The sequence below is a fragment of the Eretmochelys imbricata genome, chromosome 1 (genome assembly GCF_965152235.1).
Source record: "Eretmochelys imbricata isolate rEreImb1 chromosome 1, rEreImb1.hap1, whole genome shotgun sequence".
NCBI lineage: Eukaryota > Metazoa > Chordata > Testudines > Cheloniidae > Eretmochelys > Eretmochelys imbricata.
In genome coordinates this window covers 118984320-119009121 of record NC_135572.1, presented here as the reverse complement: position 1 = coordinate 119009121, position 24802 = coordinate 118984320, and the positions used below count along the sequence as shown (strand labels likewise).

At 39.7% G+C, this 24802-nt stretch overlaps 1 protein-coding gene across 1 annotated transcript in view; it reads right to left on the bottom strand.

Moving 5' to 3' along the window:
* Positions 1–24802, bottom strand: part of TBC1D8 (TBC1 domain family member 8) — a 73941-nt gene that overhangs the window by 27761 nt on the left and 21378 nt on the right. Inside the window, exons 3-5 of the mRNA XM_077814505.1 lie at positions 19214–19332; positions 15832–16060; positions 7970–8210 (exon numbers count right to left, since the gene is read on the bottom strand). Coding sequence (XP_077670631.1) covers positions 7970–8210; positions 15832–16060; positions 19214–19332 — 589 coding nt within the window. The remainder of the gene's footprint in view (positions 1–7969; positions 8211–15831; positions 16061–19213; positions 19333–24802) is intronic.

Genomic DNA, 24802 nt, shown 5'->3' with positions numbered 1-24802 from the left:
GCCTCTGGGCAACACCGAGAAGCCTGCACTTCTCACGCTGAGATGAGTGTTCATGCAATTTAGAAGGGCTGTGCCCTGTTTCCTACAAACCTGATGCCTGAGCATTCATAAAATGTTACAGACCACATCCAAGACAGCTGAAAATCTTAAACTGGCTATGTTTAACACCGGCTGTCAAACACTGCTTTGCTCAATTTCATCCCTCCCTCCTAAACAGTGGTTAAACGCTGATTGGCCACTGTGAATATGGCATAACTGTGTTCAATACCTGGCGTACAGGGTGCACCCAGCATCTGTTAGCACAAGATGACGAGCATACTGTCAGCAGCGGTTGAATATAGTAGCCTCTCTATACCAAAAGAACAAGTGTTTCTGAATACTCCTTGGTTTGTTTTTTTTGGGGAGGGAGGGAGAGGGAGCGGAGAAGAGCATGTCTGTGCTTTATCATTCCCATTTAACAGATGGAGAACTGGAGTAGAGAGAGATTATGAGATTTGCTCACAGTCCCACAGGAAATCTGTGGCAGAGCTGCAAACTGAATCCAAATCTCTCCCAAATCCCAGTTTAATACTTTACAAGATCAGCCTTCCTTCCCACCAAAAATCAAACACAGAAGTTCTGTAGTATAGACAGAGACATATCTTAGAATACATCTGAATTAAAAGGGACGGGGGCAGCCACATACAGACAATACTCAGTTAAGAAGGAAAAATAATCTGATATATTTAAGAATTTCAGAGAGGTTACCCAGGAACAAGAAAAAATACTGCTGTAACTTTGGCAACTTGCAACGGCTGATGGTGCTCACCAATACTTGTTATATTAAAATGGGAACATTTATGCTTTTTTCCTTTTAAGTTTTCTTTTCATCTGGCTGGATTTCTGTTACTGTGGAGGAAGGACAGCAACTCATAGCTAGTAAAGTAACAACACTACATAGATACACTGAGTGTTTCAACCAAAACAGGTCTTAAAGTATCTTAAAATTTTATTTTGCCACAGTGACCTGACTCATTAGCCTCACCTCTCTTTGAGCTAACAACATTTATGTTAAAGCCTATATAAATTCACAAAGTGCGTACTTGCCTTTTGGCATGACGGCATGCACTGCAACACCACATGAAGGTTTTTTAGGGGGAAAAGGGTGCATTGGGTCAGGCCTACACTAAAACATTACGTCAACCCAGCGACGTCACACTCGAGGGTATGAAAAATCCACATCCCTGCACAACACAGTTAAGCTGACCTAACCCCCAGTGCAGACCGTATTAGGTCAACGAAAGCATTGTAGCTACTGCCTCTCGGGGAGCTGGATTAACTCCAGCAACAGAACTCTCATCAGTGCAGTGAGTGTCTACACCAGCGTTACTCAGACTCGCTCTCGAGCCACAAGTGGCTCTTCAATGCATCTCCTGCAGCTCTTTGTAGCACATGATATTAAAACACTGTGTGATTTAATTATTAACCAATCAGGATGTTTTTACTATGTTATTAACCAACTGTAGTTGATAAAATAATAATACTTGGTCAGTCATTTTGCTGTGAGAATATATATCTATAATAAAAACTAAATAGTTCCCCTGCCATACGGTTTAAATATGAATACATAGTACCACAGTATATGAAACAATGAATTCACACAACTGTGGCTCTTCTGGGTAATGTCGATCGCTAATTTGGCTCCTGAACCAGGAGTTTACATATAGACATAACCGTAGCCTCCTGTCATTAGGGAAGGATGCCAATCCTAACATCACTGGAATTGCCTATTCTGAACGACTCACGAAGCAAGATCAGACAGCTGCACCAGGAGACCACACCTCATCCACGACTGCCCTAAAGAAAGGTGCTGAGATGGAGGTCAGCTTTGTGCGATACGGGAAAGAGAATAAGTGTCAGCACAAGAATGAAATGCAGTCAGTACTCACATCACTGTAGGCAGAGATGAAAACTTATATGAAAAGAATCACAAGTGGAACAGAAGAGCAGAATTCCGTTACCCAAAGAGAAATGCTATGCATTTCCACCTCTCAGCAACTGCATGCCCTCATAAATATCTCCCAGCAAAAGTACAGCATATAAAATATCTATGGCAGTTAAAAAAAAGGTACCTCTAAAGTTAGTTGCTGAAACAGGAAAGGTAACCCTTTAAATGCGATACAGCAAAGATTGAGATCTATGGACCCATGATATCAGCTGTAAGTTTTCCAGTAATAAATATGATATTACCCTGGAGACAAGTTTAAATGACTCAATTAAGGTGGTGGACCCAAGCCCTGGGGCATTGCCTATGCTGAAATAAGGACACGGTCAAGATTTATTATTTACAGAGAAGCATGAACAGTGTTTGGCAAATAAGCTAAATTCCCTGTACTAAAGAACTTGTCATCTAGGTTATCTTCCCCCTTCCCAATTAAAGAAAAAAAAAAGGGGGAGGGGATTCCAAAGATTCCATTCCGAATTTCAAAACCCCTCCAGCGCTGAAACATGAGTGCAAAGTCCCAATGTGCTGGGGCTGTTAAACTCAAGCAACTTCCCTCTTTTCTTCCTGATATTGGCAGATCCATATTTATGAATCAACAGGCAACTAAAACAAGTAGCGTTATTTTTATATGTACCAGTGAGAAGATATGATGAAAGTTAAGAAAAATATAAACCCTCCCCCCCCCTTTTTTTTTTTTGGCCTGGATTCCCAACTTGCACCTTGTTGGATTCTAGGATTATCTTTGTCTCCAGCACATTGAGTGACTAGTAAGACTGAAACTGTGATCATCTATAGGTGACCTAAAAGTTACCTTTAAAAAGTCTTTTACTTAAAGGAAATAATACACATATGGCTGACCAAAACAATTCCTGGACAGTGTTTCCACACTTCAGACTGCATCCTCACTGTCAAGTGTGTTTTCTATATTTTAAAACCAACAAGGGTCATATTGGCAGGATCTCAGTTTTGTTGAGTCACTGCCTGTTCATATTCAAAGAATTAAAACAACATGCAGCGACAGAATAAAGCATCTAAATGACAATGTTCCATCGGTAAGTAGCTAGATGACGTCTCACTTTTAGAGAAAAGTTACTCACTATTTTTTCCCCCATGGGGTGAGAAGTACCTGATATGTATAAGCTGGGAAGTATTTGTAAAAGTTTGTCAGTTTATTAAAAACACATTGATATTCTGAGCCTCCCTGTCAGAAGCAACCACATGGACGAAAGCAACATTTGTAATGCAAGCTATTTCATCAACCAGTTTCCATTCCGCTCTGACACTGGTTTAACAATCAAAAGTATTTTTTTGCTTTAAATATTTTGCTTCAAATTCTATGGATTGGAAACTCAGCATTACACAACAAGAAAAAGGATTTAAGACCGTAACAGCCCAGAGAAATTATTATCCTCTTCAAATCTTATTGGCACCGCATGCACCCAATTACATTTCCACTCAGGCCATTTCCTCAAGAAGTTTTTGTCCTATACACATCCTGAATGAGATGGAAGTGGAAAATCAAAGAAAGCAGTAAAACAGCATTTTCAAACCCTCACAAAGCAAGAAAATCTAATCTCTTTGGATAAAAGAGTTATCCTATGTAACAGTGCAGTTCATGGCACTGAACTGCATTTGCAATAAAGGCCTTTTGTCGTTATCAACTGCCCCTCAGCTTCAGTTTGCTTTTGAGTGTGCTTAAATGGCCATTAATCCCTTTGCAATCCATGTCTACGAACATCATCATTACATTAAGCAGGAAGGAAACTGATTTACTATCTGCTTTGCAACTAGGCCCCAGTATTGTTCTTGTCACAAATATGGACCTGATCCAGCAGCCCCTACACATGTAGTCCCATTGAGATTACAGAACTACCTGCATTAGTAAAGAAAGGGTCGCAGGGATGGGCCCTATATTACTTTTCAGTAAGATGAAAACAGGAGATTCTAAAATATGAATTATAATTATAAGCTGCTATTTTTCATGTGTAGTTTATACAGAACGTGAAGATCTTCCACACAAGTTCTCATTTTTCCAGAGAAACGAAGGCATCTTTTTAAAAGAATTGCCACAAGCCCCTGGAATGTAGTGTCCAACCCAGAGGTGGGCAAACTACAGCCTGTGGGCCACATCCAGCCCACGGGACCGTCCTGCCCGGCCCCAGAGCTCCTGGCTGCAGAGGCTAGCCCCCAGCCCCTTCCCCTCTCCCGCAGCGCCGCCAGTGTTCTGGCCCGCCGCTCCTCCCAGGCAGCGTGGCTGGCTCCGGTGGGGCTACGAGCTCCTGCTGCTCTGAGCAGCACGGTAAGGGGGGCGGGGGGTTGGATAGGGGTCAGGGGGGCAGTCAGGGAGCAGGGGGCGGTTGGATGGGGCGGAGGTTCTGGGTGGGCGTTGGATAGGTGTGGGAGTCCCAGGAGGGCTGTCAGGGGACGGGGGTTTGTGAATAGGGTGCAGGGCACTCAGGGAGCAGGGGGGGGTTGGATAGGGGGTTGGGTCCCAGGGGGGCAGTTAGGGGCAGGAGGTCCCAGGAGGGGGCTTTCAGGGGATAAGGAGCAGGGGGGTGTTGGATGGGTCAGGGGTTCTGAAGTGGGCAGTCAGGGGACAGGAAGTGTGAGGGGGGCAGATAGGGGGCGGGGGCCAGGCTGTTTGGGGAGGCACAACCTTCCCTACTCGGCCCTCCATACAGTTTTGCAACCACGATGTGGCCCTCAGGCCAAAAAGTTTTTCCACCCCTGGTCCAACCCATCAACAAGTATAAAAAAATACTAACGGGGGGGGAGTGGGGTAAAGGAGTCATTTTTATAATATTTGGCCCAGGGTGGATTCATTTAAATTAAAGTGATTTAAATAATTGATTTTAATCATGATTTAAAAATCAGCAGGCAGGAAACCATTATTTAAATATCAATTTTAATCTTGTTTTATATTTGTACTTTTTAGTTATTTTCTTAAAGAAAGATTAATTCTCATTGGTTGGTGTAATTTGGTCCCCTTTTTTGCTAACCCAGAGGGTACATAATATCTATGCACATTTATGTATAGTTTAACATACATTTATTCAGATCCTTAATTTTTACATCTTCTATTAGAAAATGGTGAATGATGTTTCTCATTTACAATTAATTTTTTTTTTTTTTTTTTGGCTCGTGATTTGTGTAAAGCTGCATTTGGATGGAAACTGGAATTCAGTTGGAATGCACAAAAACAACATTTTAAAATTGTTTTATTTAATTAGTAAAAATGATCTTAGATGTACTGGAAATGTAAGAAAAAGAGTTTATCAAAACATGTTTTACATTTAAAACTAATGGATTTACTAAATAAAGGAAGTAATTGCAGTTAGTGAATCGAACTGTTTTTTTCTGGTCACTTTGTCCTTCAAGATTTTAGAACTAGTAAGTCTCATTCTCTCATCTCATTTTTATTCATAGACTGGAAAAAGGAAAAACAAGCTCCCCTGCTTTTTCAGCTCTCAATTGGTTTCTCAACTATGAATGGACTAGTGACATCCTTAAACTGAACTAGTTGAATAACCTAAATGAAGAAAATATTCTCTCTAAACCTGCAGAAGAGGCTACTGGTGTCAAAAGGTGGTTTAGAACTACAACAAACCCTGGTTCCAGGTACTTAGCCAGTGACTTCAAAAAGTTCAGTGGTTTGATTTTATTTAAAACTTTGGCAGCAAACACCTACCACTTAACTATTACTTATATTTAATTTAAATGATTTTTATAGATTATAGTAAATTTTGGCTTGAACGTAGATTTTTAAATTTTAAATTATTGTTTCCCCAAAAAATAAATGTATATTTGGCGGGGGGTGGGATGGGAGAGAATCAGATTTTTTTATTTTAAAATGATTTGTATACACCCTGAAATGGCCTATTACATTGATTCTGACATTGCATTATAATACATTCTAATATTTGCTTCCAAGACCAAAAAGGGAATTATAAAGAGAGAACACAGGGAAAAATTAAGTGAGAACTAGTATTTCCTGAACTATTACAACAGCGAAAAAAAAGTCACTTCAACCCAAATATGTCAGAATTAGCAACTCGTTTAGCCACTATTCAAAAAATGAACTTGCTGAATCATACTACATCAAAGTACGAACCTACCTAGCCACTACTGTCTAACCTGTGTACAGGAAATGGGATTTCAACATCTTTGTATTCTCAAGTTACCACTCACCAGCATGTTTACAGAATGTCAGGCTCAGGAATTCTCTTGCAAACTATTTCTTCTCTCTCTTTTCTTTAAAAAAATTAAAAAAAAAAAAAAAAGGAAGGACGGGGAGGAAAAAAACTGCGTGATTATAGGTGTGGGCTGATTTGTGCTCCTGTTGCTGGTTCATTAATATACGTATTGCTTTTCAAACTCGATTCAGGACACAATTTGTAGTTTGATTCAGTTGAAGGTCTTAACACTACAGTATATCAGAGGTCTATTAAGTTCAATATTTACATCTGAGGGGGTGGAGGGTGTTAACTTTTGTTTCAATTAAGATTTTTAATTCAAGGAGTCTTTCAGTGGGAAAAGGAGAACTTAAAAATTACAAATTAGGAATCCCCCAGAAAAAAAACTGGTGTGCAATTGGTGTCATAGCTCCTGTGCATTAGTTTCTTTACTTCAAGACATAATATATTTTTAGTCCAAAAGGTGAGGTTCTGAGGAACTCGTTAGTCTAAACAAACCTCTGGCATCACTGAATAGGTGTACATAAGTAAGTGTTACTGCTTACTGCCTTCATTAAACTTACAGACTGCTCAGAATATATTCTTCAATGACATAATAGGCAAAATCCTAGCCCAGTGACTGCAATGGAGCCAGGACTTCACCTATGAAGCGTAAATTTAAATGCTTGGGGAAAATAATAGTGTATAGGAATCTTCAACTGCTATTAAAGATCCTATAGCACTATTCACAGGAGTTTAGAAAAGGGGTTGTAATTTTAGCATCATTGCAGAAATGGCCACCAAAACCGAAGCATATTAATAACGGAAAACAGTTATTGTACATCTGTATTCTCATCATCAGAGCTTCTTCTCCTCACCTAAAAACCATTCACAGATCATTCATTCATGTAGCATGAGTGATCTATATTTATGAGAGTGCACAGTTCTCACTGCAGGGTCAAGGGACTTGGATGTATAATTGGGAAAACCACAATCTACACACCTGGAATGACCCCCTTACTAGAAGTATTTGACACCATGATGTCAACAACGGTGTCCTAGGCAAATTCCAGTTTTGGTCATTATATTCTGCCCACCTAAAATTCCCTCTGCAGTTTCACTTTCCTTAAAAGTAAAGAGAGAGCGCGAGCGAGCGAGCGAGCATGCATGCGTGTTTTGTGTACTGTTACCGGCACAGAATGGCTACCATTTTCCTCCCTCCGAGTCAACTTCATTTCAGTGGTGAGTGAGGAATAGAGAGAGAGAAAGAAACTATACATGTTGGGATTCTTTGGAATGAAAGGCCAAGGGTAGTACAGACAATTGCATATGAATCTCTCACTACAGTTTTGATTCCCAGAACTCCCTGTTAAATCAACGATGAGAATAATAGAAGTAGGGACTTTCCATCTGTCAGAAGTTCAAGAAGAGGTGACCCCAAGCAATAATTACCATGTTATCAGCACTTGGAAAGTTTACACAGAACAAAGAGCATAACAAAGAGTGCTTTTGTTCAAGGCAGTTGGAATTTATTTTTGGGCAATGAAATGGTGCTTTTAAAAGACAAAAAAAAAGGAGTGATGTTACTTCAGAAAACACAGAAAACGTAGTGGTGTGACTTGAATACCTACTCCAGACGAGTTGCATACACACTGAAAAACTCTATTCCAGAAGATCGAATATATTATAAAGTCTGGTTTTCCTGAAGACACAGCTGTTCAATATTTAATTACTACCAAGCAAATAAAATACTGAAAAATGGGAAATGTACTTCTATAATTCTTCTTGCATAAGCAAGAACTTTGCTTTTTACCTTTTTGTAATCTGAGTAGGATCCTGGAGACCTGGATCCAGTTCAAAGATCTCATTATCTAGTAGCCTTCGGAGTGTTACGTCTGCCAGCTGCTCCATTATCCTGAATGCCTCATCAATATTAAGGAACATGGAGAAGTCTCGTTCTTTACTTGAAGTGGTAATACGGATGATATCAGTCATAAAGACATTGGAGGTTCTTTCCAGTTTCTGGACATCAATCCAGGGAACTAGGAGTTTTACTGCAATTTGAGAAAAAGCAAAAACCTCTTAGGAACTGAGTTTAAACTTTTCACAGACTTCAGAAATATGCAAACATACTAAAATTCAGATGGACAGGTATAAAGGGGAAGAAAATATCCTTCTGTATATTTAAAAAAAACATAAATGCCTAATACGTACCCACTATTCATTCTCCAATGTTCTAGGCAGAAAGCATCTCTTTTGAGGGATTGCCCTCTTAAGTCTCTTTTAGTTTTCAGGAAAGACACTAAATCATCAAGTAACATTGACGGGAGTCCTCTCCCCATAAAACAGGTTACGTTTCATTCGCTAGGGGGTGGCAAGAACATGAGGAAAGGTTCCAGGGCCATCTACCCTACTGGAAGTAGGTTTTGAGAAGGGTGAGAACTTGGCCTCCTACTCACTTGGCCCTGGTCCACACTGGAGGAGAGGAGGGCAGCGGGGGGAAATCGATCTAAGTTACACAACTTCAGCTACGTGAATAACGTAGCTGAAGTGGACGTACTTAGATCGACTTACCGTGGTATCTTCACCGCAGTGAATCGACTACTGCCGCTCCCCCATCGACTCTGCTTGCGCCTCTTGCAGCAGCGGAGTACAGGAGTCGATGGGAGAGCACTCGGGGATCGATTTATCATGTCTAGACTAGACGCGATAAATCGATCCCCGCTGGATCGATCGCTGCCCGCCAATCCAGCAGGTAGTATAGACATACATAGACAGTGTCAGGGAAGCAGCAGGCTATATAAACGTATAGATCTATATATCAGAAGTTTCCTTTGATGAAGAAGAGACTGACACCACCCTTTAACAAGGCTACAAAGATCACCAGAAAACAGTAATAAAACTCAAGCTCACAAATTACTCTAATTTAACTACTGTGGGGACAATGTCATCAGAAAATAGATGTGTACATTTCTGTCTGTGTCCAGTTTGAAACACCCATTTCTATAACCAATATAGTATAATGAGGTAAAAAAGAAGAGTGAGAAATACCACATATGAAATATAAAGTCCACACACACACACACACACAAAATATAACTGTTACCAATGGAAATCTGAAGAAGGCTGCAATGTCATCCATAAATAGAATTCTGAAGAAAATTACTATGCATATTAATTTAATCTTCCCATTTTAATTTTAAATAACTGACAGCTGTAAATTTTGTCTAGAAGCATTTAACTGCATGTGACAAAGGCCAACTACAATTAAGAAAGAGTACAAGATAGCATTTTTGATATTGACATTCTGTTAAATCATCTGTCACTACCTAAAGAAGAGAAAAAGGATCAGCGCATATTGGATGATTATGAAAGGAGATCATTTGCCTTTTATATGAGCTCTAAGACTAACAATCTGGCTACTATTTACTGAAAAACACTTGAAAATAAATTAGATTTTCCACCTGGGTTAACAACTGCTGAAAGCTCACCCAGGACTCTCGTTGCCAATGAAAAACTCTACCAATAGCCCAGGCCAATCTCTTGTTGCTAACCAAGTCATAAAAAGGCAATAATGTAAAGCCTTGTCGTGATTTGATTGTTTTGTTATATATAACATGTTATATGTAACATGTTATATATAACAAAACAATCAAATCACGACAAGGCTTTACATTATTGCCTTTTTATGCCAATAATTAATTACATTCATAAAAGACCCGAGTGAGTTTACTGTATTATTCCATAACCATAATCCTGTCAAGACTGTTCCCTGATTCTAACTTTTCCTATTTAAATGTGGCACACTAATGTCACACAAATTGTTTATCAATCGCCATAAAATATTTTAGTTCAGCAGAGCGAGACAGCCAAGGGACTAAAGACCAGTTATCTAGAGTTGTACTAACGTTATTACTAACGCTGTTGTCAAACACGTCAGCCAAGTAAAACATAACGGCTTTTATCAGTGGTGGGCAACCTGTGGGCCACATGCGGCTCATCAGGGTAATCTGATTGTGGGCTGCGAGACATTTTGCTGATGTTAACCATCACGACTTGCCCCAGCTCCCAGTGGCCACGGTTCTCTTTCCCCGGCTAATGGGAGCTGTGGGAAGCAGTTGCCAGCATGTCCCTGCGGCCCGCGCCACCTCCCGCAGCTCTCATTGGCTGGGAACGGTGAACCATAGCCACTGGGAGCTGCGGGTGGCCATGCCTGTGGACGGTCAATGTCAGCAAAATGTCTCGCAGCCCGCAATCAGATTACCCTGATGAGCCGCATGCAGGCCACAGGTTGCCCATATTCTGTATGAAACAGAAGGAGCATGCCAAATTACAAAAAAGGTCAAAACTGGTGGCAAAAGACAACATATTTTCAAAGTCTAGGAACAATGAAAACTTACCGTAATTAAAAACTATGAAAACTTGACAGTAGCCCTTTAAGGAATTGAACTTTCCAACCTTTCAAAATTCTAAATCTTTTGATAGATCTTCCTCCTTTGAGTATCTTTGAACATGTTTCAATGTAAGTGCCCTTCTAGTGTCGAAGTACTGTGACTTCACATAAAACTCACTGACACCACCACCAGAAATAAAATAAGGATTTTTTGATCAACAGGCAGAACCAGAAGATTTAGTACTTTGCCCATATTTCTGTTCATCCAACAGCACTGAAGCATTGCAATAAAACAGAATTAAAATAACTGCCAAGACTTTTTTATTTTGGTTTTGTAATTCGTGTTTTGTTTCTCCCAGCAGTTGTGTTTGAGAATGCAAGAACATGTTCTATTGGCATTATTTTCTAAAGTCGTTAAGACTTAGGCATTTTAAGTAGCATTGCTTAAAATACCTTTGTGGATCTAGCCTAACTGCCACTTTAGCTGCCTAAATCCAAAATTCAGATGCTAAAAACCTCCACTCAGCTGCCGCCTAATCCTATAGGTGGCTACATTTCCCCCAGTAAAGTCCCTTAGATACCTAATAATCTGCTGCTGGGCATAAGCACAGGTGCTTTAGTCCTGATACCCAGGTGCCAACCTCATGCTTAAACCCAAGTGGGAACTAGGCCAGAGAAAGATTGAGAATAACTCTATAGCCCAGTGGCTCATCTGGGATGTGGGAGACCCAAGTTCAATTCCCTGTTCCAATGCTAAAATATGTACACATTGGAATTCGTCTCTTGTTGAAGCCATTCCACTGTGTACAAATAATCAGTCATTGAAGACTGACAGACACCTACCCCAGAATATCCAATACCCTGCTGGCTAGGGCACTCTACTGAGAAGTGAGAGATATGGATTCAAACCCTTGCTTCAAATCAGGCAGAGGGGTCCCCTGCATACTAACTGGGTGCTCTGAGCTAAAGGCAGCTGTCACCTCCCATTTTTTGTGAGGAAGGGCTTAGGTGCCAAACTCCAGGAGAAGGTTCCTGACTGTGGATCCCAAGCAGAGATAAGTGCCTCCCTCTGACCCAGACTTAGGCACTTAGATAGAAAATGCCAAGGAGAGGAGTGTGACCTATTGGCTAGCTTAAGCAGCTCTCCACTCACCCTGCTGGGTTTTGCAGATCTCATTTCTCAGCACCTAACTCTCCCTATATACTGTATAGGGAGTCTGGGTGCCTAACTCCGGGCTGTGGATGCCATTAGGCAGCAGGGTTAACTTAGGCATTGTAATGCTGAGGCTAAGTCCTCAGTGACTTTGCAGATCTAGTCCTCAGTGACTATGGCATGAAAACCAGGATAACAAATTCCTTGCTTCACAATAAGTGTCAAGTTCTCCAATATTAACAGTCATTCATAACTATAATTATTTATGAACCATTCACTAGGTCAGTTGACAAACATGACAAAGAGTGTTCAGATCGTATCTGTCCCCGTATCAGATGAGAAAAAAAATAAATTTAAACACTAGATACCATCAAGTAAGTTTAGGACTAGGGCTGTCAAGTGATTAAAAAAATTAATCGCACTGTTAAACAATAATAGAATACCATGTATTTAAATATTTTTGAATGTTTTCTACATTTTCAAATATATTGATTTCAATTACAGCGCAGAATATAAAGTGTACAGTGCTCACTTTATATTTATTTTTAATTACAAGTATTTACACTGTAACAAAACAAAACAAAATTTTTCAGTTCACCTCATACAAGAACTGTAGTGCAATCTCTTTATTATGAAAGTTGAACTTACAAATGTAGACTTATTTACAGGAAATAAATACATTCAAAAATAAAACAATGTAAAACTTTAGAGCCTGCAAGTCCACTTAGCCTTACTTCTTGTTCAGCCAATCACTCAGATAAACAAGTTTGTTTACATTTGCAGGAGATAATGCTGCCTGCTTCTTGTTTACAATGTCACCTGAAAGTGAGAACAGGCATTACATGGCACTGTTGTAGCCAGCATTGCAAGATATTTACATTCCAGATGCGCTAAAGAGTCATATGTCCCTTCATGCTTCAACCACCATTCCAGCGGACATACGTCCACGCTGATGACGGGTTCTGATCGATAACAATCCAAAGCAGTGCGGACTGATGCATGTTCATTTTCATTAGCTGAGTCAGATGCCACCAGCAGAAGGTTGATTTTCTTTTTTGATGGTTTGGATTCTGTAGTTTCCTCATCGGAGTGTTGCTCTTTTAAGACTTTTGAAAGCATGCGCACGCCTCATCCCTCTCAGATTCTGGAAGGCACTTCAGATTCTTAAACCTTGGGTCAAATGCTGTAGCTATCTTTAGAAATCTCACATTGGTACCTTCTTTGCGTTCTGTCAAATCTGCAGTGAAACTGTTCTTAAAATGAACAACATGTGCTGGGTCATCATCCGAGACTGCTATAACATGAAATATATGGCAGAATGCGGGTAAAACAGAGCAGGGCACATAAAATCTCCCCCAAGGAGTTCACTCACAAATTTACTTAATGCATTATTATTTTAACCGGTGTCCTGAACATGTCCTCTGGAATGGTGGCTGAACCATGAAGGGGCATATGAATGTTTAGTGTATCTAGCACATAAATACCTTGCGATGCTGGCTACAGAAGTGCCATGCAAATGCTTGTTCTCACTTTCCGTTGACGCTGTAAATAAATAGAGGGTAGCATTAGCTCCTGTAAATGTAAACAAACTTGTTTGTCTTAGTGATTGGCTGAACAAGAAGCAGGACTGAATGGACTTGTAGACTCTGAAGTTTTACATTGTTTTGTTTTTCAGTGCAGCTACGTAACAAAAAGTCTACATTTGTAAGTTGCACTTCCCCGACACAAAGATTGCATTACAGTACTTGCATGAGGTGAATTGAAAAATACTATTTCTTTTGTTAATCTTTCGCAGTGCAAATATTTGTAATCAAGAATAATATACACTTTGATTTCAATTACAACACAGAATACGATATATATAAAAATGTAGAAAAACATCCAAAATATTTAATAAATTTCAATTGGTATTCTATTGTTTAACAGTGCGATTAATCATGATTAATTTTTTGAGTTAATCGTGTGAGCTAACTGTGATTAATCGACAGCCCTGTTTAGGACCAAAATTTAGGAAGGGTTGGTGCACAGGTGCTGGAACTAGAGGTGCAGGGGGTGCTATAGCACCCCCTGGCTTGAAGGGGGTTCCATTATATACAGGGTTTACAGTTTGGTTCAATGGCTCTCACCACCCCCACTATAAAAATTCTTCCAGCAACACCTGGGGTGGTGTGTTGGGGTTTTTGTTGCTGTTTTATTTTGGGGAGGAGGGGGAGGAATACAGTACATTCTTCAAGAGAAAAAAAAATGTTAATGAAAACTGTTTTGTTTTTTTTAAATTTACTTTCCCAAGCATTAGCCTAATTAATGCATGAGAAGCAGGAAGTGAAACAGACTATAAACAAAAGTGAATGAGTAGTTTATTTTCACTGTCCAAGATGAAAAATGAATATAAATGTAAAGTAAATTATATTTATTTCAATTTTGCATTTTAATAAAGTGTTACTAACAAAGATAAGGGACTATTTCTCGTTATGTAGTATAATATTTGATCGTGTTCCTTCATTATCCTTCAACAATCTTCAGTAGTACATAAATGAAGCTTTGTACTAATATTAAAGCATTTTTCCCTTTCTGCTTTGATTTGTAAGAATCCATTTTATTGTGTGCAGAGGATTTCATATGTTCATCACATATTAGTGGACAATCAACAAGATATTTAAACAGAGACTGAGCTAACTATGCATCAAAACAACAACGACATTTTTCCAAGCCACATGCAACTTCTGTATTATAAATCAGCAGAAGTTGAAAGTGCAACAAGATAACTGGGTTCTAATAAAGCAGAAAGGAAAGAGAGACATCTAATTAGAGGAAGGGAATATATTAAATCCTAGAAATTAAGAGTTAACATTTTGCATATTTTACTGTACTCTCTAATTCATCTTTAAATCTATAAATATTTGAATAACCACATGATCACAATTTGACTTGACAAAATAACTCTTCTATTCATAAATAGTAAAGCCTCCCTGATCATTAGAGTATAATTAACAAAGCTTCATTCTGCTGTTGCTGCTGGAGTTATGGTAGGATTCACAGGAATCCCTACAGTGCTACTCAAGAGCATAATCCTGTTAAGGAGAAGAAGACACACACACCCTAAAAGAAAAAAAAACAGTTAAAAGTTGTCTTCATGTATTATTTCCATCATCCAAGACTGGGTATAGAGGGCATCTCATAAGAATGCTCCCTGGGGCTCCAGTGGAAACATGGGACCATATCTTTTGGACTGGCTTATTAGTAGTGATTATCTGGTAGATTTTTCAAGCCATTCTTAAAACTTTAACTTGTCACTTCTGTGAAAGATTTAAAAGGTAGAAAAGGGAAGACAAAAGTTTTAAGATATTTGGGAGTTGTTTGTTTTAATTCCCCCTTATCTGTAAAACTTGTTCAGAAGCTTGAAAAAACAAAATTTCATTCCTTTTAGAAAATACTAAGTTTTCCCCGTCTACCTCGTCACATGGAGCACAAGACACAGCTGTGTTATGTTTACTACTCACATTACTTTAAAGTGCATAATTGATGTCACGTAGTTCTAAGAACGGGGATTTTTTAGCCAATTTACACTTCCTTTGATGTCTCTGTACTAACTGCAGCTATTAACAGTGGCTATTTTTGTGTGTGTGCATGTCACACCAATGGGGGAGAGACTGTTTCTGAATGACTATGTTCTGTATTAAAAATAGGTATTTAAGAATCTGTCAAGTCAGATACATTTTAAGGCAGATCTACTTTGGGGCCTAAACTATTTAGCACGCTTTTAGAGCAAACTGTTTTCCTGACTTCCACCATATAATTACCACCACGGTCCACTTCACATTTAAAAAAAACAACAGTTTAAAGCAATCATCATCTATGTACACTAATAAGAAAAATTTGTTGCCAGTAAAATATAAAAATAGATGACAAATGACAACGTGGAATTTTTAAAAGCAAATACACTCAAATTTAACAGGATAGTTGATCCAACCAGAACAAGTTTCAGAACCTCTTCACTGTTGCATTAGCGAAATACCATAAATAAGATTAGATTTAAATACATCAGCTTAAAAATTACCCCAAAAGTGATATACATGTTTACAAGTCTGCATAGGTATAGGGATAACAGTTTTTATATGTTCAGACTTACATTCTTTGCCTAGAAAGAAGGAATAAAAACAGAGGTGATTGATGCTCAGATAAAGCCAGCCTTGACGAGGAACTTTACCCTTCCAGCAGCAGCATGAATAATAGGTAATTAACTTCTCTGTTTCAGGGAAGTTAAATCTGGCTTCAAATTTCACTAGCGCCTCTCGAAACTTCTCAGGATCCTCCTCCTGCTCTGCTAGTTTACTCCTGGTCTCTTCTGCTATCAGTGCCTGATTCAATGACAAGATAATATATTATGGCAAACCGGTAGTTTGCCTGAACGAGTTATTACAAGCTATCAGTACATTTTTAAAATCCTGATTCTCTCTTAGAAAGGTTTCAGAGTAACAGCCGTGTTAGTCTGTATTCGCAAAAAGAAAAGGAGTACTTGTGGCACCTTAGAGACTAACCAGTTTATTTGAGCATGAGCTTTCGTGAGCTACAGCTCACTTCATCAGATACTGTATCTGATGAAGTGAGCTGTAGCTCACGAAAGCTCATGCTCAAATAAACTGGTTAGTCTCTAAGGTGCCACAAGTACTCCTTTTCTCTTAGAAAGGTATCCAAGTTGATGTGCAAGTTACACAGACATTTGCTCACTATTTGCAGTCTGTTTACCCACACTTCCAAACCCAGTTTTCTTTTTGATCCCGAGTGATAACTGAAAAATATTGTTCAAACTACAATGTATAATTAAAATCTCATACCAATAATGGTTTGCTTTGATCACCACAATTATTTCAAATAACCCAGAGAAGGCAATAAACATGACTGGAATTTCACTTAGTATATGATGGCTGTGGAAGCTTTAATTTGACTTACATAGCGCAAAGCTACAGTACCAAATTTTTATATTGATCAGCACTATTACCAAGAAACAGTACAGTGAAGTATATGATAACCTGTAATAAGCATAACTATTTTTAAAGTCTTGAAATAATTAAATGCTGTGTCTTTTTATTACAGCTCTACAATAAATAAGGAGGTGAGAAAGACAATTAAGTGCAAATTGCTTGGCTAAATGCAAATTTACTTCAGGTGCTACAGAATACAAATCAGTCCTACTGGAATACTGTAATCCCATATGCCAGATGTCTATAGCAAAGGCCAGAGAGCTGATGTAACAATAAAAATATGGGCCCATTATTCAGTTTGAAACCTGCAGAATTCTAGATGTCCTGCTCTCACTTTCATGGTCATAAAATTATTAAAAGATGAGAGTTTGATTCAAGCCTTTCAGAGCACTTGGATGTACAAGGTGTAGTAAGGAAAGATAAATCACTGAACTACTGCCAAAAATAGGAATTTAAAAAAAGAAAAACTTCTCAACAAGGTGCACGCTTTACAGATGTTGCATCAAGGATCAAGTAGGTGATGGTGTCATTTTTCCCCATTTATGGATAACATTTAGATACAACAACAGACTATTTGGAACTAGTCTTTTAAACACAGATGTTTTAAATGGTCTTCAGTCCTTGGATAGAATTTTATCTGAATGCCTTTTAATGCGACCTTTATTTCTGTAACATCACAGATAAATCCAGAGTTTAACTGCAGTTGATGGGACCAATGATATCACTGATGTTAGAGATTCATGTACTGTAATCTATAGGGCCCTACCAAATTCACGATCCATTTTGATCAATTTCATGGTCGTAGGATTTTAAAAACAGTACATTTCATGATTTCAGCTATTTATATCTGAAATTTCACAGTAATTGTAGGGGTCCTGACCCAAAGAGGAGGTGTGGGAAGGGGTCACAAGGTTATTGTAGCAGGGGACTGCAGTACTTACTTCTTCATTGCTGCTGCTGGCAGTGGCACTGGGCAGGTAGAGAGCGGTGGCTGCTGGCCGGGAGCCCAGCTCTGAAGGAAGAGCTGCCGTCAGCAGCAGCGCAAAAGTAAGGATGGCCTGGTATTGTATTGCCACCATTACGTCTGCTCTGCTGCTGGCAGGGCGCTGCCTTCAGAGCTGTGCGCCTGGCCAACAGCCTCTGCTCTCCAGCCACCCAGCTCTGAAGGCAGTGCAGAAGTAAGGGTGGCAATATTGCAAACGCCCCCTCAAAAATAACTTTGCAACCCCCCCGCAACTCCCTTTTGGGTCAGGATCTCCAATTTGAGAAATGCTGGTCTCCCCCATGAAATCACAGATTTCACGGTCTGTGACGCATTTTTCATGGCCATGATTTGATAGGGCCTTAGTAATCTAGGATGTCAGAACATTTCTGTGCTGACTACCCTCTACAAATTAAAAGATTGAGCCCCTTGAGCATGGGTGCAGGGGAAGTACCCTCTTAGAAATCCAAGCAACCTCCCCCTTCTGTGTGTGTGTGTGCGTGTGTGTGTGTGTGTGAGTGAGAGAGAGAGAGAGAGAGAGAGAGAGAGATCGATCGATCGATCAAGGCTGGCTTCTCACATAAGCACTGCCCCTGGACAGTAGGACCCATCACATCTTACACCTGGGTCTTGTGCTAGTAGGTTCAGCCATCTGTCAATTAAGTGTCTGGTGAAATTTCCAATCTTGAGTAAGCGGATGAGTGTGAGAGAGTGAGTGGATAGATGTAGACAGGAGAAACTGATGGGATGTATTAGGAAAGTATGAGAGAGACAGAGAGATCAGGGGAGAGGAAAGAAGCAGAAAAAGAAAAGGGAGAAGCTATACAATTATAGGAATACAATGTGTGCTTAGTGTAGGATCAAGAAAAGAGATATGACAGATATTGAAGAAAACTCAAGAAACAATACATCATGATCTATTACAGGAGAGAAAATTGGAGTGAAGCCAGAATGGGAAACAATGTATAATGGAAGTGAGAAAGATGAAGCTATACACCTCATTTGCAGAGGTATTAAGAACTTGCAGCTCCCACTGACTTCAGTTGCAAGCACTCAGCACCTCTGAAAATCAGGCCCTGCAAGTATTAAATAGAAAGGTATATGTAATGTACTGCCAATCAACTACAGCCTATGACAGACTACACAGCTGTTATTCCTGTAGCTTCCTGAGGCATGGTGACACAGGTATTTTTCACCATAGCTAGTAAGCCCCAGGCATGTGGCTATCTGATGAAAATACTGTGTAGACATACTTTCCAACTCTTTCTGATGCAGGATGACAACAAACTAATGAAACCACTGATACAGAATGTGGGAATCAAGACTTGAAAAAGAAAGCTATGTACATTTCATGACAAACATAATTGTGTACAGAATAAATAGAGCTGCAAAGTCACCTCGTTTTATCAAAAATACTGCCTAGATGGGCAAAAGCTAATATGGACACAAACAGTTGGTAGACTGGTATAGTTCCACAACATCAAGAGTTCTTTCAATTCCTTTACTAGTGGGCAGAGGAAAGATGAAAGCAAGACAACTTTTCTTACCTTTACTTTCCCTTTGACAAAACTAACAATATCTTCTTTATTATCAAAAACAGACAATGTATGGAGTAAGTTTTGCTCCAGCCACTCCCAGTGCTGGTTTATCTCCTCTAAAGTGGCACCTAGAAAAGTAAAAAGAGCTAATTAAAAACCACATAGAAGAAATTGTGAAAGAAACTAGAAAAAAAGAAATTAAATGCAGTTGTGTCATAGTGCATGAAAAGAAATTAAGTTTCTGAAGTCACAAATGAAAACTATTAGTAGCAAATAGGTCAATAAGATGTTACATTTCAAGGCATAACTAGAGAAAACAAAAGTAATACTATTTTAAGTAGTAGTTTTTAGTACTTTTAGTTTTCAAGATCTGAATACAAGTTCTCTGCAGACAAATGCTGTTCTGGTTTTCGAAGCAGACAAAATACAACAAAGTTTCTTACTGCCCTGTCTGGAGGTGGCTCATTTTTGATTTAAGGTTTAACTCTCCCGCCTCTCCCCACAAACACATGATCTCTCTCTCTCTCTCTCTCTCTCACACACACACACACACACACACACACGTGCGCCTTTGGGAGGAGGTTATGTAACCTTTAATTTGGTACCCTACTCGTGAAGGCTTTTATAATACTCAAGATGTCTGACAACAAAGGAGTTTGTATTTGGTTGTTTTAACGCTGCTTGACAAAATGAGAATGTCTGCAGTTTTGGAGAGAGGTGGGTGAACAGAAACAGCTTTGAAACATGATGGACTTCTTTAAAAAGCAATACAATTTATTCTTATTAAGTACCACGTGTACATACGAACTCCAAAAACGTGATTTTAATCTCTGGCAGTTTGCTTCAGGCAAAATGCTTGTTGAGCTCCACTGCTCCAAAAAAGCTGCAGTTGTGTGTCATAACGACATGAGACCAGAAAAGTGCAAGGAATAGAGGCAAGTTGTAAAACAGCACTATTAGGAAAAAAGCTAGCCACCCCACTACAAGATAGCGCCTGCCAGTCCGTCATTAAACAGCCTACATGTAAAGAAGACATGATGTGCTCTTTTCAGTGCCCTGCTGGGAAGAGAGGCGACAGTGAACAAAAAGAGCAGAGCATGGAGGAAGAAAAAGAAAATTCAAGTACAAATCTCATTATCACAAAACCTGAGATCTGTAAACATCAAAGACACTGCATGTCGCCTCACACGGCAGAGATGATAAATTTAGCTAAACATTTCCCACCTTCCTCTGCTAGGTTTCCCAGAAGGAATGCCAACAGGCAGGGAAACTTTCCAAGATTTAACTTCCTCAACAGGAAGGTCTTGCGATGGAACTTCATAAATATCATCAATCAAGGCAAAAAAAAAAAAAATAGAAGAAATCATGAAGAAAGAAGACAGCCATTTAGATGGCCTTTGCTTACAATTAGGAGGACCACACACTGTAGAATATTAATTAAGAATACTAGACCTACTGTTTCATAGGAGCTGTTTTAATATAAAATGACAATTTATTAAATTGAACTTTTAAGCCTGGACAATGAAGACAGAGGGTAAACACGATGGGGATGAATCAGCGGTCTGCCTTTGTGTGTGCAGTCTGGAATGAGACTACAGTAAGAAGGAGTATTCCATAGCAGTTGCCCTATTTTCCTTTTTGCTAGACACCTTGTCCAAGCACTGGACATCTCTCACCTGTACTGCTGTAAATCTTCTCTCTGCCTTACCGTCTACCCACTCATTCTGTTCAAAATGCTGCCCAAGTTATCTTCCTCGTCTTGAACCATGTCACCTCACCACTTTGTGACTCCCTCTGCTCCATGAGCTCCCCATCTCTTACTCCATACATTCAAGCTCCTTGTCTTCAAATACAACATGATCTAAGACTCCGTCTACACGACAGACCTTACAGCGGCACAGCTGTACTGAAGCAGCTGCTCCGCTGTAAGATCTCTTGTGTAGCCGCTCTATGCCAACAGGAGAGCGCTCTCCCGTCGACATAATTAAACCACCCCACACGAGCAGTGGTAGCTCTGTCAGCAGGAAAAGCTCTTCTGCCGACATGGTGCTGTACATACTACCACTTATGCCAGGGAAACTTTGGTAGCTCAGGGGTGTGTTCTTTATTTATAACATTGAGCAACGTAAGTTTTGCCGACATAAGTGGTAATGTAGACATGGCCTTACTCACCCATTCCCTGGCTACTCTCATTCCTTCTCATGCCCCCTATGCTCTTCCCAATCCTTTTGCCTTACTCCTCCCGTAATCTACTCTTCTCACTCTGCTTCATGGCTCTTTTTTTTTTTTTAATTTATTCTGCCCTATGCCTAGAGTCTCTTGTCCCCATTTGCCAAGCGCCCTCTCACTTCTCTTCTTCTCTCCTCCGAACCCACTTTTTCAATAATCCCCACACCCACCCTGACCTGAACTGTCTTCATGTGTCTTTCCTGGTATTTTCTGCAGCACTGCTGTAGCCAGGTTGGTGCCAGGATATCAGAGAGACAAGGTGGGTAAGGTAATTTATTTTATTGGAGCAACTTCTGTTGGTTAGAGAGACAAGCTTTTAAGCTACACAGAGCTCTTCTTTAGGTCTGAAAAAGTAAGCAGAGTGTCACAGCTAAATACAAGGTGAGACAGATTGTTAAGCATAAAGGGTTAACACATGTTGCAGGAGACCAGTTAAAATGAAGGGGCAACTGACACCTCTGCGGTCACAGGACAATCTGTCCCACCTTGTAATTAGCAGTAACACTCTGAATACTTTTTCCAGACCCGAAGAAGAGCTCTGTGTAGCTTGCAAACTTGTCTCTCTCACCAACAGAAGTTCCTCCAATAAAAGATATTACCCTCATCCACCTTGTCTTGAATTTGTCCATCTTACTTTGCTTGTAAATGCTCTGAAAAGGCAGAGAACATGTCTTCGTGTGAAAGCTAGCATTTAAGCCCACAGACCATTTCTAAGAGGACTGTTAATAATTAATATTCCATTTTTCAACACTATGTTAACTATCCGGCAATGTGGGTGCAACACAAAATTATGTACTCTCATGGGGATTGCTAGGAGGCACAGGAGCTGCTCCTTGGCTGCATTCCAACTTTTACTGCAGTAGAAACTGCTTGTAACCCCCTTCAGTCCAGAACAATCTTTGGATTGTTGAGAGGAACCTTGAAAGCCCCTCCAGCACCTCACTAGTACAGGGAGAAATTAATAAGCAGAGTCCCCCCGTTGCTACAGTAGAACCCTAACCCTGCTTTCCTGCTCCAAGGCTTCAGCTTTGTGGGAACTTACCGGGGAAGAGTCTCAGCAGCTTTTCCCCAGGCCCTTCCCTAAATAAATTCAGGTATCAGTTTTGGGGAACGAGGATAAGCAAAGAACCACAATGGAAGAGGCAGCTTGGAGAACTTCAAACACTGTGCTAAAGAGAGTCGGGTTCTGCTGTGTTACTCACTGGTATTGCCAGCCCTAGCACGAAGCCTGCTTCTTTCCCAGCTGCTGAAGGCAACATTGCATAACAAGAGGATTATTAGTCAGAAGCAGGTTAAATTTTTATTGTTCTTAATGTCTTTATGAATTTTGTGTGCATAAAACTGCAAACATGCTTTGACTAAAAAAGACACATAAGAAATATAAGAATGGCCATACTATGTCACACCAATAATCCATTGAGTCCAGTATCCTGTCTTCTGATAATGGCCAATACCAGATGCTTCAGAGGGAATGAACAGAACAAGCCAATCATCAAGTGATCCATCCCCTGTCGTCCAGTCCCAGTATCAAGCAGTCAGAGGCTTAGCCATCTTGGCTAATACGCATTGATCAACCTATCCTCCAAGAATTTACCTAATTATTTTTTCAACCCAGTTATATTTTTGGCCGTCACAACATTCCATAGCAATGACCTCCATAGGATGACTGTGCGTTGTGCGAAGAAATACTTCTTTTTGTTTTAAACTTGCTGCCTATTAATTTCATTGGGTGACCCCTGCTGCTTGCGTTATGTGAAAGGGTAAATAACACGTCCTTATTCATTTTCTCCACACCAATCCTGATTTTACAGGCCTCTCTCATCTCCTCCCTTAGTCGTCTCTTTTCCAAGCTGAACAGTCCCAGGCTTTTTAATCTCTTCTCATCTGGAAACTGTTCCATGCCCCAAACCATTTTTGTTGCCCTTCTTTGTAGCTTTTCCAATTCTAATGTATCTTTTTTCAGATGGCGCAACCAGAACTTCACACAGCATTCAAGGTGTGTGCATACTATAGATTTCTAAAGTGGCATGATGATATTTCCTGACTTATTATCTACCCCTTTACTAATGGTTCCTAACATTCTGTTAGCATTTTTGACTGCTGCTGCACACTGAGCAGATGTTTTCAGAGAACTATCCACGACTCCCAGATCTCTTTCTTGAGTGGTAACAGCTAATTTAAATCCCATTATTTAATAAATATAGTTAGGATTATGTTTTCCAAAGTGCATGACTTAGCATTTATCAACGTTGAATTTCCCCATCTGCCATTTTCTTGACCAGTCATCCAGTTTTGCAACTCTTCCCAGGCAGCTTTGGATGTAACTATTATGAGTAATTTTGTATCATCTGCAAACTTTGCCTCCTCACCATTAACCCCTTTTTCTAGATCATTTATTAATATGTTGAAAAGCACTGGTCCCAGTTCAGATCCTTAGGGGACCCTGCTATTTACCTCTCTCCATTCTGAAAACTGACCATTTATTCCTACCCTTTGTTTCCTGTCTTTTAACCAGTTACTGATCCATGAGAGGACCTTCCCTCATATCCCAAAACTCCTTACTTTGCTTAAGAGCCTTTGGTGAGAATCTTGTCAAAAGCTTTCTAAAAGTCCAAATACACTATATCAATTGAATTACCCTTTTGCTGACCCCCTCAAAGAATTCTAATAGATTGGTGAGGCAAGATTTCTCTTTACAAAAGCAGTGTTGACTCTTCCCCAAGAAATCATGTTCAACTGTGTGTCTGACAATAGTAGTAAAAACCAATGCAAAGAATTAATTTAGCTTCTCTGCAACAGCCTTGTCTTCCTTAATTATTCCTTTAGCATCCAATGGCCCCACTAACGGATTGGCAGTCTTCCTGCTTCTGATGTCGTTAAAAAAAAATGTGGCGTAAGTTTTGCCTCTTTTGCTAGTTTGCTCTTCAAATGCTTTTTTGACCTGCCTAATTCTATTTTTTGCACTAGACTTACCAGAATTTATGCTCCTTTCTATTTTCCTCACGAGGATCGGAATTCCAATTTTTAAAGGATGTCTTTTTGCCACTAACCACCTCTTTTATTCTGTTGAGCCATGGTGGCATTTTTTTGGTCCTCTAATTATTTTTTTATTTGGGGTATACATTTAATCTGAGCCACTATCATGTCACTATTCCTTTTAATTTCCATTTAACTAGCTTCCTCATTTTTGTGTAGTTCCCCTTTTTCAAGTTAAATGCTACTGTGGTATTTTCCCTCACACAAAGATGTTAAATTTTATTACATTATGGGCACTATTACCAAGCAGTTCAGCTATATTCACCTCTTAGACCAGATCCTGTGCGCCACTTAGGAATAAATCAAGAATTGCCTCTCCCCTTGTGGGTTCCA